This window comes from Capronia epimyces (genome assembly GCF_000585565.1).
Source record: "Capronia epimyces CBS 606.96 chromosome Unknown aczIQ-supercont1.10, whole genome shotgun sequence".
Lineage (NCBI taxonomy): Eukaryota > Fungi > Ascomycota > Eurotiomycetes > Chaetothyriales > Herpotrichiellaceae > Capronia > Capronia epimyces.
In genome coordinates, this window is record NW_006912913.1 from 658,733 (window position 1) to 681,328 (window position 22,596).

A 22,596-nucleotide genomic window follows, 5' to 3' on the forward strand; every position below is an offset into this window, starting at 1 on the left:
TATAAGATTAGGGAAACCTCCAGCTCTACCGGATGATTATCTTTCTAAGATACTAGACATACTCTACGGCCTCCCTAGAGTAACTCGTAGCTGTAGTCTGTAGAGGAAGGTAGTACGTGGTATTCTTCCACAGTAAATTACTAGCTGCCTGGTTCCGTTTAGACTCCTATATGTAAGTGACGATCATCGTGGACTAGCCTGAGGTCGTTATAGTCGAGGATAAATATATTCTACTGGTAGCTGCGAACTGGAATATGAAGCACCATATTCAACTTGTTTGGAGATTCGTATGATTCAGGCTGCTCGCTGACTATGGTATACACAAGAGTGTAGGTACTTTTGGCCGTCGCTTGTGGTAGTAATACACATGCCGTCGCTGCATGACAAAAGGCAGATTAGTCCATCTTTTTGGCCCGCGGGTTCATCGTCGTTTCCAGGGTCCAACTTTCATTTCCGCGCCTCTCTCGTCTTCTCAAACCCTTCCAGGACAGTTTGTGTAATGTCTTTCGAATCTCCGTGTTGCGCAACCTCGATGACTTCTTGGTCTACATCTTTCGAGGGCTCTTGCGGAGATTGTGACGGCCGCGTGGGTGTAAGGCTCTTGATCTGGCCCTCATTCACCTTGCCGTATACAGCCATTGCACTAGCAATCATGCTGCCAATGTCGCCCACATTCCCTGGCACCACCACTGCCGTACCTTCCTTGGCCAGCTTCCCGAATGCCTCGACATATTTCTCCGCGACACTCAGGCTGACGGCGCCTTGGGCGCTAGCCTCGCCTTGCTTAATAGCACTTGCGACGGCTTCGATGCCGCGGGCTGTCGCCTGCGCCTTGACAAGAATAGCCTCCGCTTCACCGGCTGCCACGTTGATTTGCTCGGCTTTCAAAGCCTCAGACGCCAGGATGACAGACTGTTTCCGACCCTCTGCGATATTGATCGCACTCTGTCTTTGACCTTCTGAATCCAGAATTTCCGCCCGCTTCGACCGTTCCGCCGTGACTTGTCTATGCATAGCAGCCACGACACCTTCTGGGGCATGAATATCCCGAATCTCGTAGCGAAGACACACTACACCCCATTCCTGCGCGGCTTCATTGATGGCTTGTGTTATATTTGCGTTGAGGTTTGCTCGTTCTTTGAGGACGTGATCCAAGGAAAGTTGGCCAATTTCGGACCGCATTGTCGTCTGAGCGAGTTGTGAAATAGCATACTCTGCATCTTCCACACCGTAACTGGGCATGGTATTAGCTCGAGTCGCTAGGACTGGGTAGAGGAGGATCTCACCTTGCTTTATATGCATCGAATACTCTAGTGTACAGAACACCGTCCAGCTCCAACGTCACGTTGTCTGCGGTAATGGCACTTTGGCTGGGAATCTCGATGGCTGATTCTTTCAGCGACTGGACATATGCGATACGCTAGCATTTATGTCAGCCTTAGGGTTTCGCAAATTCGTCATGTCTGGCCCATACATCAAGTATTGGCAGTAATATGGCAAGCCCAGGTTGTAGTATCCGGTGAAATTTACCCATGCGCTCCACGATCCAAGCCGTCTGCTGTGGCACGAATCGGATGATGGTGTTTGCAGGCAAGCTCGACTGTCGTTGGAAGTAGCTCTGTGGCCCTGCTGAAGAACTGCTTGTGCCAAAGGTTGGAGACCCAGGAAACGACAAGTTTGTGTTTGTTGAGAATTGTCTCCGGCTCCATACTGCCATGGGCGAACAGGCTAGAGCGGAGGGTGAAAGATCTCCATGACGGGCAACAGTGGTCAAGCGGTGCGCCCGACGAGGGATCTGTCGAATTGCTGTCTTGGAAGCCTCCATCACGGCCGCCGGCGGAGTGAGGTGGAATTTCGAAGGAGGATTGCGTGGAGAGCACAAAATGTAAGAGAGGCAGGCAACTGAAGACACGCAGACGCAGACGGAAACCACTCGCCTTCTCTTCGGAGGTTGCGATGGCGGCCCTCACTAGAACCGTCCAATCAGCGCAGGAACTGCGTCGGAGCGGCGTTACAATTTTCCGACAAGGTCTATTGGAATTCCATAGAGTACTTTGTACGAAGTACATGGAAATCCTGTCTTGTGTATTTACAATATTCATTGCTTTCGCGCATGTGGAAGGAGGTCTTGCAGCCGGAACTTCTAGCACGCATTTCGGCCAGTCCAACCAGCCCAGTCCACGATAACTTGCCTGCAAACTCTCCCCTCGGTCATGATACGAGGAGTGTATGAACCTCAGCGACCGTACAATAGAGTTAAATGAAATCCTTTCGACCAGTGAATCATTGAGAAGCGCAAAGACCTGACCAGGCTCTCCAGGTTATTGCGATGACAAACCAAAAGATGAAGCCCGAATGGCCCTTTTCTGGGTCTCATGGTGTCTTGGGACACCACTTGCCATGTACAACGAGAGCGAAATTTTCCAGAATCTCCGGCAGAAGACCTGGGGGCTCGAATTGTCCACGTCATTCTGTACATGTCATAATAGTATGAAGCACAGGCAGGACGACAAAGCATCCGGCGACGATACGCCACCACCAGAGAATGAGGACATCCTCCTGCTCCGCCGCTCCATCATCTATTTTCTGTACCACAGCCTTGTGATTCGAGTATTCCGCACTATAATGCGAATTAGCTGCCGCACAAATACACCAGCCAGAGGCAGGAAGGGAGAGCTTCTTACTCTTCTTCTGTAACTGAAAAACACCATACATCAGCGCCTCACTGGTCGGAGGGCATCCAGGCACGTATATGTCCACGGGGACGATGCGGTCACATCCTCGGACGACACTGTAGCTGTAGTGATAGTAGCCACCGCCATTGGCACAGCTGCCCATACTGATGACCCATCTCGGCTCGGGCATTTGATCGTATACTTGTCTCAAAGCCGGAGCCATCTTGTTTGTCAGAGTGCCAGCTACAATCATCACGTCACTTTGTCGCGGAGACGCCCGAAAGATAATTCCCAATCGATCCTGATCATACCGCGGTGTAGAGAGGTGCATCATTTCTACGGCACAGCAAGCAAGACCGAAGGTGAGTGGCCAAAACGAGCCCTGCCGCGCCCAATTGGCAATTTGATCGAGTGTAGTGAGGGCATATTGCATGGCCCCTTGTTTCTTCTCTTGTGATGCGAGCGGCACTTCGCGACGGATGCCACCCGTCACAGGTAACCGCGTGGCATCGCTGGAGATAGTGGCAGGAGTGGCTGAGGTAGCTGATTTCGACGAGGAAGACGAGATTGACGCCGCCGGTGCTGCACGTATCAATGAGAACGGGACGGTCGTGGAGGCTATATCATTGTCAACACGAGCCATGCTCAATCTTGTGGCGAAGAGCTCTGAGTGAAGGATTTCGTACCTCGAAGGGCTCGAGGAGCCATCGTTCTCGACAAGGACATCATCTTGCCTGAAGATTAGATGCCTCTTAAGGAGATATGCACGCTAGAAAGAAGAGTAGAGTGAACGTCGAGGGAGGCGAATGTGAAGCTGCCATGCGCACGGAATTCAATAACTGAACTTGAGGTCGATGATGTTTCGGTCTCCTCGGCGAAATCCAATTTCGAAGCTCCCTCATTCGCTGGCTGCCCTCTCCCACGCTCCTCCTTGTCCAAACAGCGGGATTTCTCCAACCGCCCGCCATCTCGGCATCTCCCTCACGAGTTGTAGGTTACATATTCCATTCGAGCAGCTCCTTGATGGCGCTCAATTCAACGCCGGCCATTGCTTGCATTGGCATCATTGGCAAACATGCAAGCTCTCTGCCATCCTGTTGCCTTGCGACAGTCAACGCTGACTCCCTCTAGGACAACCCTCTGCACATCTCCCTCTTCCCACCTCACCAAGATGAAGACCTAGACATGACATTCCTGCTCAACTCATGTCTCGACATATTCGACCTCCGTGCACGATCGAAGACCCTTGATCAAGATCTCGGACTTCTGCAAGCGATCGACGAGCGCCTGGCCGCTTATGGCTGGCTTACCAACACTGGTATCAAGTTTATCATTGTGGTTGACATGATGGGGCGTCCACCGCCGCCGGACGAAAACAAGAGGAGGTTCCCGCCTGTTGTAGGCTTGCGGGATGCCGAATTGAAACCTGCCTTTCGGGCTGTGCAGACTGCGTACATCCAGCTCATGCTGAACCCATTCTATTCGCCCGATCACCGGACGCCGCTCCAGATCGCCAACTATGGGGACAAGAGCCCGGAAATCACAAGCAAGAGATTCATTAACGAGCTGCAACGGATTGGCAAGATATGGACACCGGGGATCACAAGCATTTGAAACTGCTCGAGCCACCCGACTGTGTACATCATGAAGGAGCAACAAAGGCCTAGCTGCAAATGCTTCGCGAACCTCACTTTTGCCGCATGCTACCTAAACGACGCACTTAAGACTTGAGCTCACCGACAGCAGCATCAATTTTGGCTGCAGTCTCACCGACCTCAGCTGCAGTAGTGGCAGCCTCCTGTTCCTCCCTGGACGGAGTCGTGATCAAGGGAACCTCGTCCATTTTGGTGTCGGGATCCGCCAATTCAAGCTTGTTCTCTGGTGCGACAGGATCGTCCGACTTGACCTCGTCTACGGATACAACGGGGACCTCAGCCGGAGGTGCATCCGCAACTGCTGTCTCGCCGGTCTGGGTTGGCCCTGACGTCTTGATATATTCGAGCACAGCATCCAAAGTTTTTGCGGGACCGGCCTGTTCCCAGACACGGACAATACCTTGTTTGTCGATGACCACGACGCCTCGTGTAGTTGACTTACCCGGACCAGGTTTCTTCATGCCGATAGCGGATGTCAATGTGGCGTTAGGATCGCACTATGCCAGAGTTTGTGCATCAGCCTTTACACAGTTCTATTGGAAGAGTAATTGAGACTGTTTGGATCAGCGGGAGTGTGACGAGATGCTCACCAAGAGTTGATAAGGCAGCTTTTGTTTAACAGCAAAGGTGGTGTTGGCCTTGGGACTGTCGGTGCTGAGGCCGAACACTGACAACGAGGCGCCAGTAATGGCATCGTAGTTGTCGCGGAAGAGACAAGCTTGATTGGTGCCTATGTATTATCACAAAGCGCACGTATGTTAGTCTTGGTTTCCTGTCTTAGCGTTCGATCGCACGCGTATGCAGCTACACCTGAGCTCTCGGCAGGAGCAAGGAACAGAAGGGGGTGCTCTGGTAGAGGCATTGCAAGAAATAGACCTTCAGGGCACGGGAGTAGGGGTTAGAATTTAACTTACAACCCGGCGTACTCGCCCTGGGGTAGGTGAACAGAGCGACACCGTTGCCACTCTTGTCCAGCAACTCCTTGAACGTCACGCTAGTGCCGTCATGGGTCTGAACTGTGCCTCCAAACCCGTCGAGAGCGATGGTGTCCCCGACAGCAATTTTCGCGTCTTTGCCTGCGCTGCCGTTCGCTTCTGGGGCGGGCGCCGCAGGGACAGGGGCAGCGGCAGCCTTCTTCTGCCCGCCAGCACCCTTGGAAGAGATGGCATTCTTTGCCTTCTCCGCCAGTTTCTTGATGGCGCCACCTCGTTTGGCCGCTGGTGCCGGCGTCGCCGTTTCCTTTGGAGGAGGGCGTTTACGGAGCTCGACCATTCTTGCAGTGCTGTAGCGGTAGTGATAGCGGTAGTGGTAGTGATAGTGATAGACAGCCCAAAAGTGAGCTTACACTTTTCGTCGGAACACGGCTGTCCTGCTTGGTTCCCGTCTTCAATCTTCAGTCAGCCAGTCAGTCAGGCGGAACGACGAAGGCGGGTTCCAAGCTATGCTGGACTTGAGAACAATGCGCAAATACAAGGGGAGCTTGCGACGTGTTGTAGTGCAGCAGTGCAAAACGTGGCAAAGTGTCCGACTTTACAAAAGAAGCCACTGGCAGTCAAGAAAGGTACTGTAGGTTGGTGTTGGTGTGGCAGCGAGCCAGCTGGGCTTTGCCGATCTGTTGTGACTGCCAAGTTCTGCTTTGAATCTTGTTCTTGCGCATCCTCTCCCTCTTCCTCTCAGGGCCAGTGAAAGATGTGTTCATCCGTACCAGCCAGAACGGGAGGGTTAGGGGGGGGCTGGCCAACCCCCCTCGCTCTGTACACCGGGCCATCATAGGGAGCTGGGAGGGCTGTTGAAACAACAACGACCAGGGGATGGAGATGGAAAGCATCGATCGACTCACCTGAACGGAACGATCTCACCAGCTATGCCTCAGCTGCTCTGCCCTTTCGGCGCCCTACACAACAGATATCTAGGGCTGAAGGGGTGACGCGTGTCTCCTTGTATGTCCTTCCAGGCACTGAGTACTCCTGCAGCAATAATCTATGGAGACTATATTAGCTTCAGCTCATCAAGTCTACCACCTCGACACCGGTCTTCAAGCGGAACGTACATACTTATTGGTCAGGGGTAGCACAACACTCCGTCGATGGTAGAGTCGAGTGTGTTCAATAGGGAGAGCTGGCGTATCGCTCAGCACGCAATCTTATGTTGAAGTACGGAGTAGGGGGGTGAGGAGCTGCTTGTCCTGACTCCTCCGTAGTCGTTAGTCGGTGACGCGACTGGCAACCAAGCTAATCAACTTTAGCTAGCTGCATAGGTACGGAGGACACACTATCCGTACACAGTCGCCCGGCGGCCTGTAGCAGGAATTGGTAAGCGAAAGACCAGCAAGACCGTCCACAGCATCAAATGTAGCACGGGCCGAAGGGCCAGCACAAAACTCCCTCGCCCACGCCAGACAACATCCAGTATCCCCGATATACCAGAAACATGTTCGAGTCGGCGTCGCCCATCTACATGTACGCAATTAACTCCACGGGCTCCTTTATTGGGCACATTGATATGATATTTTGGACTAGCTAGTCGAGTCTCGATGAAACCCCTCCTGCCTCGTCACTGAGTGATTATGTTGCCTTCTTCAAAGCAATAGAGTTACTGGTCATGCACCTCCCCAGAAGCCGCCCCTAACAAATCCTTCGCCAAATGTCCCTCGCCTTGGATCCTGTCAAGTTCGTTCGGCCCGCCCGAGACATCACAGCATCTCCGCTTGTGGGCGTGTTGTGTTGACTTGGCCCGAGCTAATCATCTTCAGCCTCGTGCTTCTCCTCTAATGAACCAGTACTCTGAATTTTGCGTGCGTATGCATGAAGCCATTCTAAGACAAGGAAAACGTGCTGAGATGGGAGGGGAAGGTCGAAAGTGATTTGAAAATAGGTGCCAAACTGATGGTGGACCATGTTGTGGAGCAGAATGACACTGGGATCGAGTCGCAGGTCAAATCTGCTCGAGTGGGCAGCAATGATGATGCTGTATCGTCGTACGTGGATAAACTTCGTTGATGTCTGATGTCGCATGCAAAACGTGCGCTGGAGGCGTTGCCCGATCCCCAACAGTCGTGGGTAATGGTGGAGTATTGCATGTTCGAGTTGAGCCGAGTTGCCATTCAAATAAAGTCTGCATCTCACGTATCTTCCGTCCGGATTTGCCATGTGCTAGAGCAAACCCCGCGCCGGATCCGACATGCCCATTGGTTGTAGTTTGAAGACTCTTCAATCTTCGTGGTTGGGAGGAACAAGTTCAGTGCCGATAACACCAAGCCGTCGTTCCGTTTCAACGATAATCGCCGTTGCCAGTGGTTATCCTCGTTCCGGAACGAAGCCTAACGTCGAACGCTAGAGCATTAGTCAGATGCCATTGCAAACCTCCACGCAGACCGAAGCAAAACGCAGAGGAGATCCCTTACACGGAACCGAAGGTTTCAGTACTCACATCCTGTCACTTCCTCCTTGGTCGTTGCCGCTCGCGCCGCGTTCGATGACCTTGCGTCGGGAGCTGGAGATGGCGGCAGGTTTACTGGCAGTCGAGTTGTGCTGAGGGGTGGGAGCACCGGTAGCAGCGGCGGTTCCAGTATGGCCTCGTCGTGGCTTTTCCTCGTCCTCCTGAGTCTGCTGGTTGCCTGCTGCTTGAGCAATGGCCTGGGCGTTCTTCTGGTACTTGTACACAGTCCAGTCGAAGACGTAGTCGTACTGGAAGGATTCTCGAACGAACAGGTCGCGGAAGATCTTTCTCAGGTAGGAGTAGTCGGGCTTGTCATCAAAGCGGAGGGATCGAGTGTAGTTGAGGTAGATGGCGAACTCATTGGGGAACCCACGGCAGAGAACCTCAGTGGGCGTTGTCATCTTCTTCTCCATGATGCGGTCGTATTTCTGTTTCTTGGTAGCAGCCTTAAGTCCTTGCCATGGGAGAGAGCCACGACAGAAGTAGAGCATCACATAGCCCAAAGACTCCATATCGTCACGACGAGATTGTTCGACACCCAGGTGAGTATTAATCGAGGCATATCGAGCGGTGCCGGTCAAGTTCTTGTTCTCGCGGTATGGGATATGGAAATGGGTCTTAGGGTCACGGTATTTCTTAGCCAGACCGAAGTCGATGACATTGACCTGGTTGCCTCGCTTGCCGATTCCCATGAGGAAGTTGTCGGGTTTGATATCGCGATGGATGAAGGACTTGGCATGGATGTACTCGATCCGGGATATGAGTTGATCGGCCAGGAGGAGAACTGTCTTGAGAGAGAACTTTCGGTTGCAGAAGTTGAACAGGTCTTCCAAGCTGGGCCCGAGGAGGTCAAGGACCATGGCGTTGTAGTCACATTCTGTGCCGAACCAGCGGACAAAGGGAATTCCAACACCACCGGCAAGAGACTTGTAGACACGAGCTTCGTACTCGAGTTGAGGGTGTTTAGCCTTGACTGACTCGAGCTTGATGGCGATCTCTTCCCCAGAGATGATGTTTGTGCCCAGGTAGATATCACCGAAGCTACCACTTCCAATCTTTCGTCCGATACGGTACTTGTTACCAACACGCAAATCCTAAGTCGAACGTCAGTAGGTGAATCATATCCCATGGATGTTTGAAGATGTTGTTGCATTCCAACTCTTTACACTAAAGGCTCGGGTTCACAACACACAACCTTCAACGGGCTGACATACCATGGTCGTCATTTTGATGGTTGCTTGACAGCACCGAGGCTGTGACAATCTCGTGGATGGCTAGGATGGTTTGCAAAGGAGTCTGATTCGAGAATGGAAGAATTCTGTCTCGAGTTGTTGTGGGTGCAGGGAGGAATTTATCTCGACTTGAGCCTGTTTGCAGATGAGATTAGCATGATATGAAACACGAATGGAGGCAATGTGCATCGCCTACGATCAAAGCTGCGTGCAGTTGAAGGCTGCCAGGATCAGATCCAACCTCTGTGAGATGATGATGATGAAGGAAGGAAGGTGCAGAAGGGAAGGAGGGGACGTGTAGATGCCGGAGTCCGAACCGGTCAAGGGATGTGGGCTTTGCAGATAGGGTATGGAATGGGCAGGGCGGCAAGAAGGCGTGACGATGACTAACCTGGTGCAGGACCAAATCCAAAGATGAAGATCGATAGCCGGATGACAAGTGAGTCGACGCTCACAAGTCGTCAAGCTTGTCGACAGGACCGTGATACAGTGGTTGAGATGGTAGAAAGGAAGAGGAGGTGAGGGATGAAAGGGTAGGTAGCGAAGGAGGAGATCAGGATGCAAGGTGCGGGAAGGAGAGTGGGAGAAGAGCCAAGTGTGAGAGAGGCGTGATTTAGTGCCACTTTCGCTTCCGCGCGCCCTTTCACCTTTCACTGCCAGTGCCGCAATTGAGGCTCGTCCGGGCTTGGCTGATCCTGACCGTCACTGTCCAGTGAAGTGCGGCCACACTCCAGTCTGCTGCCTTTTTACTAGCTACATGTAGGTGCCTTAGGCAGTGCCATGCGGCCTAAGGGCCCTGCGAACCACTATCTAACAGTGTTTGCATCTGGGCTCTCCCAGGCCCCAATAAAGGCCCCGACCGCTTAACAGGGCCCAAACGCCGGGCATCAACATGGGCCACCTGCCCCTATGCTAGCCTGCGATGAGGACTCCTTAGACCCCACGCGTGGCCTCTTCAGGCGGTATGCTGATTTCATCGTCCGCTTCCACATCCAGCTGCGCCGTAATGATGCTTTCATCTTGTCATTTACTTCACCCTCTCATGATGAGCCATCTGGCTCCGTGCCTATTTGCTTCATCGGTTGGGCAGCATTCCTGTCTCACAACATCCCACCAGACTAACCCTCATTGGCCAACCATGTCTATCTGACATGTCAAATGGTCATGTCTCTGGCGGTCGCTCGGAATGTGACCACCAGAGGGTCTCTTGACCTTCAGACTACTGAAAGTCACCGGTCAAGAGATCTGGCCGATAAAGCCAGCACAGAAAACCTCAATTAATTGACGATCGGCGGCTTTCCGTGGAACATGGTCTACCTGTCAAAAATACTGTCCAATGAAACCCCACGGCTGTCGATAAATTGATGAGTCTTTCCAGGTCGAGTCCATATGATCGTCGTCACATTCAAGCAAGGGACACTCGGTCCAGAATCTGACACCCCCTCCCCCCGATCCGCACATACCTCGATCCGCACAAGCAGACACGAGATTGCAACTTTGAGTGAACCTTATCTTTCGAGACTCCTTCAGGCTTTCTCCCTTTCGTAAACAGGTGGAAACATTCCATGGAGATAGCAATAGAAGCCTTTGGCAGAGGGACCGACATACCAATCATCCCTAAATACAGTACGACGCAACGACCCAATGTCTCCAGACTTAGCCGAAACACTCCCCTTGACACTTTCCAGGGCTTCGTGAGGCCCGAAACGAGCGTATCAAGGATGGATCTTGCGGCTTCAGGAGGAACCATCACGATTGGCTGCCATTTTCTGGATGACCTCCAACTCTCCTGTGACTTCATATTTGGATTCAGCCACCACCTCATCATGATCGCATCATCGTCGCAATCGTAAAAACATGGTACCCCTGCCTACGAAGCAAGATAGCAACAAAATATTCCCCTTCGTTCGAGAGATGACAAGGTGAGGTCGGTGCATAACATAGAAGCCTACAAAATCCCTTCGAGAAACAGACACTATGCAGCATGGCCTGGCCTCAAATAGAACCAAGTACACCACATCTGACGTTCCTCCTGCTGTCATTTTTCCTGATCCTCTATGCCTTATTCTCGGAACTGATCCGCAATCGACTTCATCTTTCTGAGCCACCCCTGGCAACTCTCACCGGCGTTGTCTTTGGTCCTTATGGCGCCACGGTGCTCGACCCCATCGATAGATGGGGTTGGGAAGACAACATTACCCAGGAACTCGCCAGAGTCGTTACCGGGGTCCAGTGTTTCGCGGTGGGCATTGACCTACCGGCAGCTTATGTGAAGCGACACTGGAGAAGTCTCGGCCTCCTCCTTGGGCCGAACATGATAGCGGGATGGGTCATCTCATCAGCAACCGTCTGCTTTGTCCTCAATACCACCTGGCTTACCGCTTTGATTGTGGGAGCCTGTCTTACTCCAACAGATCCCGTCCTTTCAGCCAGCGTCATTGGTGAAGCAAGATTTTCTCAAAGAATTCCGAGGCGGGTCCGCCATCTGCTTGCTGCCGAGTCAGGCTGTAACGATGGGACCTCTTTTCCCTTGCTCTATGCAGCGCTGTATGCTGTCATGTCGAGTTCCGCCGCACACGGTATCCGCTTGTGGTTAACGGACCTCCTGGTATGGCAATGCCTCGCAGGCATAGTCATCGGGATCGTGGTGGGCCTGGTCGCCAACAAAATGCTTAGATTCAGCGAGTCCAAAGGCTATGTGCAGGAGTCGACGCTATTCGTTTTTTACTTCCTCCTTGCGGTATTCTGTGTTGGCGTGGGAAGCACTCTGGGACTGGATGACTTTCTGGTATGCTTCAGTGCAGGAGCGGCATTCTGTTGGGACGGTTGGTTTTCAGTACGAACTGCCAATATGAAACTACCCAGCATCCTCGATCTGTTACTGAACTCCACGATGTTTGTCTACTTTGGGTCCATCATACCCTGGCGTCACTACAAGGACAACCTTGCACCTGGAAGAATGTTTCTTTGTGTGGTGATTATACTTCTGCTGAGGCGACTACCCACGATTCTGGCATTGAAGAGATTGCTCCCAGATGTTCGCACGTATCACGAGGCCATGTTCATCGGGCACTTTGGGCCTGTCGGAGTTGGGGCATTGTTCCTTGCGATTGAATCCAGGGCCCGGCTTGAGACTGGCACATCGGGGCCTCTACCGCACCCACCTAAACACCCATCTCATCAAGAAGCCCTGGAGACCGTCTGGCCTGTGGTTTGCTTTGTGGTACTATCTTCCATTATGGTGCACGGCTTTTCACCCTTTGTCATGAGCATTGCCGGCCATTTCTCAAGACCTCCCAAGGAAAGAGCACCACTCCTTGGGGCCGAGGAAGAGAGACTGTATGGGATGGCCACAGAGAATGGGTCAATCGACTCGGTGGATGAGCAGTCTGGCGCGGAAGACGTGTGATCAGAGGGCAAACAGCGCGGGACGATAACACGGAGAAGGGGTACAAGCCGGCCATGAGGAGTGTCAACGCAAGTAGCCACCCAGGCAGAGTCACTCACTCACTGAACTCACCTCATGTCATCAGCAATGCAGTCTAGATCACCTCCGCCTCACTGCCTCACTGCCTCGGTTGACTTGATCTGGTCCGCACGGAGGCCTCCACGCTTGACGGAGATAAATATACTTCCGATGGACATCGACGACTGTACCTCTCCCCACTTCCGATAACAAGACAACGGACGTCCTTTCAATCTTCCGCCCCTCGATTACTCTGTAATAAGTGAGATTTCACAGAAGACTCCTTCGAGCATTACCGGTTGATTAGGCCGGCCACAGGTTTATCAGCAGTCGGCCCGTGAGAGCGCATTTGATAGGTACCGACATCTTCCTAATCATATCTAGACTCAACAGCAAGCCACCTCTCGCAGACAAGTCTTGACATACTCAGCATGCGGCCAACACAGTCAACATCGCATCCGTACGTCTATCGTACACCTCGAGGCAGTTTGCGGGGTCTGGAGTACCAAGACATCGCCGGCAACCCAGTACTGTACCGCTTCACCAAAGTGCCATATGCCCTGCCTCCCGTGGGGTCTCGACGTTGGCGGCGTCCACAGCCTCTTCCGTCCGACTTCAGCTTCAACGATGCCGCGTCAGGTGAGCCCGGCGACTACACCAAGTTCGGCCCCATCTGCCCTCAACCGAAGTATGCGCATGGCTTGGCCCTGATTGAGAACCCCGACTCTGCGCCACCGATAGAGAACGTCCAGGATGAGGACTGTCTATACCTAAACATTTGGGTCCCAGCAGGCCCAAAACCTAGCGGAGGCTGGCCGGTCCAATTCTTCATTCATGGCGGCTGGCTCCAAGTCGGCGATGCGATGCAGGGCCACGCGCACGACCCGTTCGACTTGCTGGCCAACACTACGCCCCGGATCGTCGTGTCGCCAACACACCGACTGAACCTGTTCGGCTTTCTCGCAGGCGAGGACCTGGCATCTCTACATGAAGACCCGGCACCCTCGAACTACGGGTTTTGGGACCAGAGGTGCGCGTTGGAATGGACGGCACAGCACATTGAACAGTTCGGCGGCAACCCCAAGAACATCACGGTCGGCGGTCTGTCTGCGGGCGCCAACTCGACGTTCTTCCAATTGAACTACGACAGCCAGCTGCCGGTAGAGCAGCGTCTGATCCGGCGGGTCTTTCTATGGTCCAACGCGGTGGCGATCCAGCCGAACTCGTCGACCAGCCCCGTGCTGACGTCGCAGTTCAACGAGCTGTGTTCTGTGTTTGGCATCCCCGGCACCGCTACGCCAGCCGAAAAATTGGCGGCACTGAGAAAGATTCCGGCACCAGAGTTGGTGTCTGCGTTGTCGAAGCTGAAAATGCACACATTCCGCGCCAGCACCGACGAGGACTTCGTCAATGCCACGCTACTAGCATCGCTGCACAGCGGGACGTTCACAACGCGGCTCTTCCGCAACGGTACATCGGTGCTGCTCGGCGAGGTGAGCGACGAAAAAGAACTGTACAAGTTGGTCAACCCGCCAGCCAACTACGACGACCTGGTGACCCAGCTAGTAAACTACTATCCGCCGCCAGTTGTGCAGGCCCTGTTGCCATTATACAACGTGCCCGACAAGACTTCGACCGATGCCGCCGCTTGGGCCGAGGTGTTTTGCCAGATCGTCGGCGACGGCCAAGTCCACGCGTCCGTGCGCGGCCTTACACATGTGTTGTTGAACCCGCCCTCTCGGCCGGGCGTGACGCCACTGCCCCCATCCCGAGTCCATAGGTACCGCATCGCCTGGCGCGCAAAGGTCCTGGACAACTGGTACAAGGCCGAAGCCAAGGTGTTTCACTCGGCCGACATCCCTATCTGGTGGGCCTCTGGCTGGCGCTATGACTACACCGACGGCGACAAGGGCGTCGTCAAGAAGTTCCTGGAGCCCTTTGGCCAGTTTCTGGATGGCAAGCAGGTGGATTGGCCGTGCTCCGGCGAGGACCGACTGCGGTTGCTGGACCAAGATGGCGAGATCCACGAGGACGTTGTCGATGAGTTGTGGGAGCGTGGTCTACAGGTGTGGAATGCCGTGTGGGATGCACAGAAGGCGACTGTGGTCAAAGAAGACGAGACGGGAGGTCAGGGAAATTGAGTATAGAGCACAGAGAGTATCCGTGCTACAGTGGTAAGAATATGCCGTCAGTTTGCATGGCGCAGGAAATGTGCTCAATTTGCTCAATTTGTTCAATTTGCTCTGTTTCAACAGTCTTCGGCCAAACACCGACTCCCGTGATACATGGAGTCGAAGCCTAGAGGACATATGCCATATGGCATATGGACATTATCCGTGAACTCCCAGCACTAAGTTTGGTAAGTTGTAGACTCGGCAAAGCCAACCCGGAATCCTTCACCTAGGTGTCAGTGGCTCTACTGGCACTCTTGACGAGGTGCTTGTGTAGTATCGCTGACACACATATTTCCCCCTTTTCAAAGCCGCCCAATGACCGCCGCCAGCTCCGTCATGTCCTCTAGGAAGAAGTCGTTTTCTCCTCTAACAACATCCATGTCTTCGTAGATATCATCGGTCCACCTGTGAATATACACAGTCTTCATGCCGGCCTCCTTGCCACCACGCGTATCATAAGCGTGGGCAGCAACCATGACAGACTCCTCCGGCTTCACTTTCACCAAGTGCAAAGTCTTCCGGTAACTCTCGGGCGCCGGCTTATAGACTCCGAGCAACTCGCTGGAAAACAACATGTCGAAGACCAGCCCGGACGATTTGCAGAGGTCGAGCTGCAACCGCGGCGTGCCATTGGCGAAGACAAACACCTCCAAGCCGGCGGCCTTGAGCTGGTCGATGGCCTGGCCCACGTCGGGCCACGCGGGCATCGAGTGCCACGAAGCCACACATCGATGCTTGGTCTGCTCGTCGAAGAGATTCTTGCGGTCGGGATGCTTGTCCAGCAGCGCGTCGAGAGTCTTGCCGAGCGTGATGTCGATGTCTTCAGGAGGCTGCTTGGCCGCCAGCCGGGCCGCGTTGGCACCGAAGTAGTCGTGCCGCCATTCCAGAGCGAGCTGCGACCTCTCGCTCTCGGCGATGCTTTGCGGTAACACTTGGATCACGCCGCTGTGCCAGTCCAGACACGTGCCCATAAAGTCAAAGAAGACTGCTCTGATTTTGCTCTTGGGGTTGGCCATGCTTTTGCGCTCGAAGAACGAACGAGAACCAGTTCGGCCGGGCTCATAGAGTTGAGTAGAGCTGGTAGGGTTTGGCAACAGAAGAAGATTGGCAGTAGAGTAGAGTAGGTAGGTTCTTGCAACAGAAACAGAAGAAGATTGTTGTTTGGGGTCCAATTCCTAGAATGCTTCTACTTTGTAGCGAGTGTGAGTGTGAGGGGTCAGGTGTCCTTGCCCCAATTAGGTCTCAAAGGTCGTCGTGGACTTTGGAGCCTCCGTTGCGCCCTGGGACATCCAGTATGGAATATATACAGTCCATATCCGTACGTCGTATAGCGATTTGTCACCACCGCGTATCCTGACGGCAAGGCTGTGGGGATCGTCCTGACTTACAGCTTAAGCTACACCAGTAGTACTGTAGTACTACCTTAGAGAAGTCCTATGGATTTTCTTTACCGGACCAGCTAGGAACAAGAAATGAAAGTGAAGATCTGGTACAATGACGATGCTAGGGTTAGGGTTAGGGTCAGGGTTAGGAGGAGCTCTTCAAGTACCCGAGTCTGAGTCTTGCCGTACACTTTGGCCTACCTAGGCTGTAGCACCACGGCCCTTTCGCATCGATTATTAATACTGTACAGTGTACGATACGGAGTACGGAGGACTATACCGCTCAACACGCTGGAGAAATAACGCCATCAGTCAGCGGGATTACGAGCAGGGCTTAGGCCCCAGGCGCCCCTGTCAAATGCCAAACAGGCCCTAAATTGAGCACGTTGAGCACGTTTCAGCCCGAACCAGCCCATCTCCAACGTCTTTGGTACCTCATTAATAATTATCTACTGCCACTGACCCGACCCAGCACTGCCGCGGCCTCAGGAGCCCCCGGCTTAGGCTTAGGCTTGTTTACCCTTGCTAGTCTTCCTCACAGGTGTCTCACACTCCCTATATCTATCTGCAAGTGTCTGGCTTCTCCTGCCTCACAAGGCTAGATTACGCACAAGAGCCTCAGCCCGCAACCCGCAACCGACATCGACTCCCACTCCCCTGATACACATACATACCATAAGAAGTCCCTCGCATCGCTTTTTCCTTCTTCGCCTTCTACATTGTCCACTGCATCGCTCAACCTACGCACCGTCCCATACCGCATACCGCACACCTCGCATATCGACCGAGTCAACCCAATCCACGGTTCGAACCATCACAGATCACTCAGTCACTCAATTCAGTGAACTCCTCTTCTTCATCCCATCCCCCACTTCCACGTCCACATCCACCACTTTCACAATGGCCGAGCACCACTACAAGTTCAACGTCGCCATGTCCTGCGGAGGTTGCTCGGGCGCCGTCGAGCGCGTGCTCAAGAAGCTTGACGGTACGTAAAACGCTACGTTTGGTTCCATCTTTCTTTCGCAATGTCCCCCTGAGGGGGATTCGTCTCGGTTTCATCTCTCTGACGGATCCGTTTCGCAGGGGTCAAGCAGTACAACGTCTCGCTTGACACTCAGACCGCCGATGTCACCACCGAAGACTCCCTTTCTTACGAGACCGTCCTCGAGAAGATCAAAAAGACTGGCAAGACCGTGAACTCCGGGGAGGCCGACGGGGTTCCCCAACCTATATAGGCGTCTGGGCACTAACGATGACAACGACGATGTCGGCGGCAGTGTCAGTGGCAGTGGCTAGATCAACATAGCTATGGTGCATATGGAGCAGTAGGGCTACAATCATCCACAATTGATATTACACTGCCGCCCTTGGGGGCGTGTGGCGTTGGTATCTACGAATATCCATTAAGCTGGATGCGCATTCGACCATTGATGATGCTCATTGTTTCTCATCTACTTCTCACATCTTTCCACTGACTTTCCTCCTGCCATCCGAAGTTATCTGCACAATTGAGAGCTCGGTAGTCCTCGCAATGGAAACCGCCTCAGGTAAACTAGATTCTCACAAAGTGTGGAGGGCGTCTCCACAAAACCACCATTCGTTTCACATTCGTAGACATGATTCGTAAGCCTGCCTATCCATGTCCCGGTCGCCAAATGGGTATCTCAACATGATAATAGTGACTTTTAAAACATCAACACCGCCCAAATGCAAGACGCTTTCCATTTCCTTTGACCGCCACCGTGCTGAAAGAAACAGAAGTGCATTCGCGCGAGCTGTAGTCGCTCAAGACGCAAGTCGTAGTGGAGCTGATCAACAAGATGCTGGAGCCAGACAGAGGCGAAGTTGATGCTGAAAACAGGACATCCTCGTACTTTCATGTCGCCGCTGCGCTAAATGTCAGCTCGACGATCCGAACTCATAGAAGCATGGATGGCATTGCGCAGGAACACGCCTCTCAAATCTTACCAGATTCCACGAAAACTGTCACTAAGGCCACTCAAAGACAATGATCAAGATTGAGAAAGTTCAATCCCACAAGGTGACTATGCCTCATCGATCAAAGTGGGCGAAATGTCCTGTAATGGCTGCTGGCCGATACTCGTGCTCGAGGACACGCTGACGTGACAAATCTTCGACAGGTTCATGAAGAATGGACCCACTATGATACACATACCGTGTGCGAGAGTCTTGGGGAACGGATTCTGCATAGTGCTCACGAATGGCTCCATTGCGATCCATGGCGTTCCGATTCTCATAGCCGCGAGAATCGAGAACGGGTTCATACACGCGGTGTGTAGGATTCGGAAAGGATTGTTCCAACCGCCTCGGCGTGTTGGCCTCAAATCCATCTGAGCGCATAGAACCCTGATGTTGAGCAGGATAGCGAGACTGCCCAGCTGGCATCTCGCGACTGCCCTGAACAGCTGGGAAAGCTTGATGGGTGGATGTGCCACTGGGGTTGGGATCACGATTATCATAGACAGACTGGCGTTCAACGTATCTGAGGTGTTCCAAGGAAGGGGCTAGTGGTTGACGTCCTGGGCTTGAGCGCAGCTCACCGTAATCAATGACGCGAGTTTCAGTACGGGTACGCCCTGTTTGAGATTGCGGCATGTAGAGGTGCTCACGATGCCTCTCGGGAGAGTCTCGTCTAGCAATCCGGTATTCTGGCAGCGCGGGAATTTCTGCAAATCGACGTCTCTTGGAAGACTGCTCCACACTACCTGTAAGGTCAACAAACGCAACATCCCGGAAACCGCGACCGTCTTCTCGTGCTACGTTAGTCTCACGAGATTCCGGGTGGCTGTTGAAAGGATTCTGGCGGGAGCGGGGAGATAAGTAGGATCCATCAGGGCCCTCAATCGAAGGAAGAACTGTAGCATCTCCTGCTTCAGGATTTCCACCATGGCGATGGTCTCGATAGAGGTAGCCTTGGGGCGAAGAAGGCCGAGTTCTTACCCTCGTTCCGGGTGGCAATATTGCTGCAGATGTGCGCTCGTCGTATCGCGTCGCTCTGTCAGGTAAAATTTCGTTGGGTCGTGTGGCAATTCGTTCGTACAAAGTTCCATCTTCGCTTCGGATGAACGTTGGTGGATTCGGCTGGCGGATGGGACGGGGCTAGATATAGAATTAGTCATGAAAGAGAGGTCCAGGAAGTTCGCTGGAGCGACAATCTTCTGAATGTGGACGAAAAGAGCTCATCTTACCTCATAATCCAATCTGGCCATTGACACAGGAGGATCCTGCAGTCTCGGAGGATACGCAGGGTCGTCGAGTGGGATGAGAATGCGAGAGGTTGGCAGTTCGGGCTCATAGATCCTGTCGAGAACGGCGACCGGTCTTTCGGCTATTCTAGAACGATAATCGCGCTTGGCTTGGTCCCAGACAGCATACCTACTGCGATCCCTCTGGGCGATTTCGTCATCAGTGGGTTTGTACCGGTGCACAACGGGTGGTAGGAAATGGCGGTCCTGGATGGCATCCTCACGATACAGCCGAGACAAAGGAGATCGAGGTCGGCTTGAACCCAGACCATAAGCGGCGCTTGGAAGCTCTTCGACTTGCACATTGTCGTGACGAACTTGTTGGACATCATCCGACTGGGTGTCGCTGTCTTCTTCGTCAGAAATGACGATGACTTCTCTAAGAAGATCATCGGCTGCACGTTGGGTGGCTTCATCCGTAGTTTCTTCGTCGCCACGCCATTCGATCAGCTTCTTGAGGGTATCTTGCTCGACCATGTGGCGGGCGTCGTTGTACGGCACTTTTCGCAGGAGCTTGTCATACTGAGTATACATATGTCGAATATGAGCGACGACAGAAAGTTGTGCTCTACGGACAAGAGGTATCTCATCCGCAGTACCAACTTTGTTGTCGCCTTTTTGGAAGGCAGTCTTGATAATCTGAAACAGGTCCTTGTCTGGAATGTTGGGAAACAGATCTTTGATGGTCTGCTTGGCCTCGGTGTTGATGGTGACCTGGTCCTTTTCTCCTTCAACAGGGCGATGTCCAGGGTTTTGATAGACTTGCATGAAGAGTTTGTCATCCTTTGTTTCATCGATGACCTTGCCTCCGCTGGTAAGACGAATGCCATAATGCGCACAGACCTGGGCAACAACACTGGTGGGAAAATGAAAGCCAACACGATGTACTTCCCTTGAGAGTTCATGGCGATCGGCATGTGGCGTAGTCTTAACGGTTAGTAGAGTTCGGGACGCGGCATATATAGGACTTACCGTAACAGCAAAAATTTTGTTGTCGCCTCTGCGTGCAAACTCCTTGAGCGCAGCTGTGAGTTCTGGATTTCCAGCAGGTATGAATGTATAGCCTGGAGGGGGATCCGCGCGGAAGGTGATCTGGGAATCCGGGTGAGTCGTTCCTCGGGCACCATATCTTTTTCTTCTTACCACGCTCCGCAGCTTGTTCTTCTCTTTAGAGGTGTCTTCCATAACCACTTTGTGTTTGTTTCTTTGCTTTGCAGCTTGCCCTCCACGGGTCAAGGCGCCCCCAGCCCCATTCTTTGCCACCTTTTGCTTGACTCTTGCCATGGCGGGTGTCTATCAACACTACACAGGGAGAACTGGACACGGAGATGAAAACATGGGGATGGGACGATCAAGGTCTCTAGACACTGGAGATTAGTAGAACAGAACAGAACAGCCTGTATACCGGGCGTTTGGCGTCCGGTGGTTGTTGGCAGCGGCTACTGCAGGAAAGGCAGACAAAACAAACTGCAGCTGTGGAAAGCTGTGTTTGACTTCAAGTGGGATCTCAATCCGGGTCAAGATAGTCTGTTGGACACAATCATCCAGGCGACAGTGGTCTTTAGAGACGGCGAACGCGTGAGTCTCGCAGTTATCAGTGGTAGAGAGTGAAAGGGAGATGGAGAAGACAACAAAAGCTGGCGGCTGCGCAGAGAATGGAAGTGAAGTCGGGGTTCGAGACCAGCGCGGAGAGGCAAAAGCTTGGCGGCGCATCGCGCTTATAGCTTCTAGGTCGGATGAGGATATGTGACCACCTAGACCTTTGCTATTGTTAGCCGAACTGTGGTATTCACAGCCTGTGACGACACGAATATTTCTGATAGTCCATCTGACATCCTGGGTAGCGCTGGTAGCCTCCCGTCTACCAGGCATCGGGTAACATCCGTCCGGACTGTGCATATCATTACGTTCGTCCTGTGTGGTGCTGGAGCCAATTATCTCGAGCGGTGTTCAAGCCTGGCGTCCTACTGGTGACAGGCACCTCTACAAAGTGCGCGTAGGCTATTAAGGCACTCATTTACGATCACTAATAGTAAACGCCAGCTGAGTTGGTCAAATTTTTCTGACAGGTGTGTATGGAGTATCTGTACATACTCCGTACAGTGCAGAGGACAGACTCGAGGCGAGGCTGCAGCCTTGTGGTAGGCTAGTGCGAGCCCAAATCCATAATCTTTCCATCGCAATTCGAACTTGAATATAGCACCATTGTGCCTATGCTACTTTTATAATCTTGACAGCGTATGCCACACTCTCTCCATGAGCACTCAAGACCGACTGCGCGCCTACCGCCATCTTTACCGGGCCGCGCTCAAAGCTGTCTGCTACGCGAGCCCAGCACGCTACGAGGTTCGAGACATCCTTCGCGAGTCATTCCGTTCCTCTCCGGCGACGAGCTTCAATTCGCGACGGGTCGAGAACACGCTGCTTTTCCTTAAAAATGCGGGCTTATATAACGGCTACGAGCACAAGATCCTCAAGAACCTGTTGCACCTCAAGTTCTTCCGGGATAGAAGATTCGACAAACAATTGTACGTGTGCAAAGCTAGACGGAAAAGCCCCTTCCGCCGCCTGGTGCCGAACTAACTGTGACCTCACAGGCTTAGAAGATCGAACAGCGACTACGCAATAGAGGCACGAAAGCACATCTGGCTTCAATACCGCGCCACGTTGACGATGCTGAACGAGAGCCTGGATATTTGTCTCGCGTTCTAGACTAGGTCATGATGACTGGCATTTACATCATGAAGAGGCGGCATAGAAAGAACAGGACTTATGCGCAGGAGGGGACATTACAATCGGACACACACTCCATTATTGGCCGCTCATCGTCTCTGTTCACGAGGCCATGCAGCCGCTGACTATAGAATGATCAGCTTCAATGTCGAGAAGCCCTGCGGTTGGGTCAGAATTTCGACGGACCCAGGCCTCTTAGTTGCAGCTATGGACGGAACAGACTACCAAACCAGGCCGCAGTGACCGATTATTCCCGGGCCTTACAACTGTCCTCAGAATTGTATGGAGAATTCTTCGCCAGGGTTGGTGTTTCTTTTCTTCCGAAAGGACTTCAGCCATTCCCCTTGGAAACTACTTCAAAGATCAGTAGCTACCATGAGCTACGCTACTATGGTTGTTCTGGTCGCCGAATATGTCTGCCAGTTGCATGCAATGGTTGGCACAGCCTTTCCGCCTCCCGATCGGTGAAGACTGTTTCCCACATGTTCCCTGAAGTGTGCCCCGTTTTCCAGCAAAGGGCCAGACCAACCAACGCAAGCTTCGCGAGGATCTAAGGCACCATACACTGTTTT

At 52.9% G+C, this 22,596-nt stretch overlaps 11 protein-coding genes across 11 annotated transcripts; 5 read left to right on the forward strand and 6 right to left on the reverse strand.

Annotated features, from left to right (window-relative positions):
- Positions 1 to 447: 447 nt before the first annotated feature.
- Positions 448 to 1,717, reverse strand: A1O3_09786 (cell division cycle 20-like protein 1, cofactor-APC complex; the record flags this gene model as incomplete). Its single annotated transcript, XM_007739879.1, has 3 exons — positions 448 to 1,234; positions 1,287 to 1,420; positions 1,475 to 1,717. The coding sequence occupies 3 exons, from the start codon at positions 1,715 to 1,717 to the stop codon at positions 448 to 450; spliced, it is 1,164 nt and encodes a 387-aa protein (XP_007738069.1).
- An 862-nt stretch (positions 1,718 to 2,579) lies between these two features.
- Positions 2,580 to 3,383, reverse strand: A1O3_09787 (NADH-ubiquinone oxidoreductase 19.3 kDa subunit, mitochondrial; the record flags this gene model as incomplete). Its single annotated transcript, XM_007739880.1, has 3 exons — positions 2,580 to 2,620; positions 2,685 to 3,293; positions 3,362 to 3,383. The coding sequence occupies 3 exons, from the start codon at positions 3,381 to 3,383 to the stop codon at positions 2,580 to 2,582; spliced, it is 672 nt and encodes a 223-aa protein (XP_007738070.1).
- A 315-nt stretch (positions 3,384 to 3,698) lies between these two features.
- A1O3_09788 (uncharacterized protein) lies at positions 3,699 to 4,289 on the forward strand (the record flags this gene model as incomplete). The annotated part of the gene is made up of 2 exons (XM_007739881.1): positions 3,699 to 3,785; positions 3,807 to 4,289. 2 exons carry the CDS (start codon positions 3,699 to 3,701, stop codon positions 4,287 to 4,289), a joined length of 570 nt encoding a protein of 189 aa, XP_007738071.1.
- Positions 4,290 to 4,395: 106 nt separating this feature from the next.
- Positions 4,396 to 5,602, reverse strand: A1O3_09789 (uncharacterized protein; the record flags this gene model as incomplete). The annotated part of the gene is made up of 3 exons (XM_007739882.1): positions 4,396 to 4,827; positions 4,921 to 5,060; positions 5,245 to 5,602. 3 exons carry the CDS (start codon positions 5,600 to 5,602, stop codon positions 4,396 to 4,398), a joined length of 930 nt encoding a protein of 309 aa, XP_007738072.1.
- A 2,153-nt stretch (positions 5,603 to 7,755) lies between these two features.
- Positions 7,756 to 8,994, reverse strand: A1O3_09790 (CK1/CK1/CK1-D protein kinase; the record flags this gene model as incomplete). Its single annotated transcript, XM_007739883.1, has 2 exons — positions 7,756 to 8,862; positions 8,983 to 8,994. The coding sequence occupies 2 exons, from the start codon at positions 8,992 to 8,994 to the stop codon at positions 7,756 to 7,758; spliced, it is 1,119 nt and encodes a 372-aa protein (XP_007738073.1).
- A 1,990-nt stretch (positions 8,995 to 10,984) lies between these two features.
- A1O3_09791 (uncharacterized protein) lies at positions 10,985 to 12,409 on the forward strand (the record flags this gene model as incomplete). Its single annotated transcript, XM_007739884.1, has 1 exon — positions 10,985 to 12,409. One exon carries the CDS (start codon positions 10,985 to 10,987, stop codon positions 12,407 to 12,409), a length of 1,425 nt encoding a protein of 474 aa, XP_007738074.1.
- A 488-nt stretch (positions 12,410 to 12,897) lies between these two features.
- Positions 12,898 to 14,607, forward strand: A1O3_09792 (uncharacterized protein; the record flags this gene model as incomplete). The annotated part of the gene is made up of 1 exon (XM_007739885.1): positions 12,898 to 14,607. The coding sequence occupies one exon, from the start codon at positions 12,898 to 12,900 to the stop codon at positions 14,605 to 14,607; it is 1,710 nt and encodes a 569-aa protein (XP_007738075.1).
- A 335-nt stretch (positions 14,608 to 14,942) lies between these two features.
- On the reverse strand, positions 14,943 to 15,656 carry A1O3_09793 (haloacid dehalogenase, type II; the record flags this gene model as incomplete). Its single annotated transcript, XM_007739886.1, has 1 exon — positions 14,943 to 15,656. One exon carries the CDS (start codon positions 15,654 to 15,656, stop codon positions 14,943 to 14,945), a length of 714 nt encoding a protein of 237 aa, XP_007738076.1.
- Positions 15,657 to 16,922: 1,266 nt separating this feature from the next.
- Positions 16,923 to 17,260, forward strand: A1O3_09794 (uncharacterized protein; the record flags this gene model as incomplete). Its single annotated transcript, XM_007739887.1, has 2 exons — positions 16,923 to 17,010; positions 17,109 to 17,260. The coding sequence occupies 2 exons, from the start codon at positions 16,923 to 16,925 to the stop codon at positions 17,258 to 17,260; spliced, it is 240 nt and encodes a 79-aa protein (XP_007738077.1).
- An 817-nt stretch (positions 17,261 to 18,077) lies between these two features.
- Positions 18,078 to 20,575, reverse strand: A1O3_09795 (uncharacterized protein; the record flags this gene model as incomplete). The annotated part of the gene is made up of 4 exons (XM_007739888.1): positions 18,078 to 19,145; positions 19,235 to 20,218; positions 20,264 to 20,383; positions 20,435 to 20,575. The coding sequence occupies 4 exons, from the start codon at positions 20,573 to 20,575 to the stop codon at positions 18,078 to 18,080; spliced, it is 2,313 nt and encodes a 770-aa protein (XP_007738078.1).
- Positions 20,576 to 21,547: 972 nt separating this feature from the next.
- A1O3_09796 (uncharacterized protein) lies at positions 21,548 to 22,003 on the forward strand (the record flags this gene model as incomplete). Its single annotated transcript, XM_007739889.1, has 2 exons — positions 21,548 to 21,819; positions 21,889 to 22,003. The coding sequence occupies 2 exons, from the start codon at positions 21,548 to 21,550 to the stop codon at positions 22,001 to 22,003; spliced, it is 387 nt and encodes a 128-aa protein (XP_007738079.1).
- Between the last annotated feature and the right edge of the window lie 593 nt (positions 22,004 to 22,596).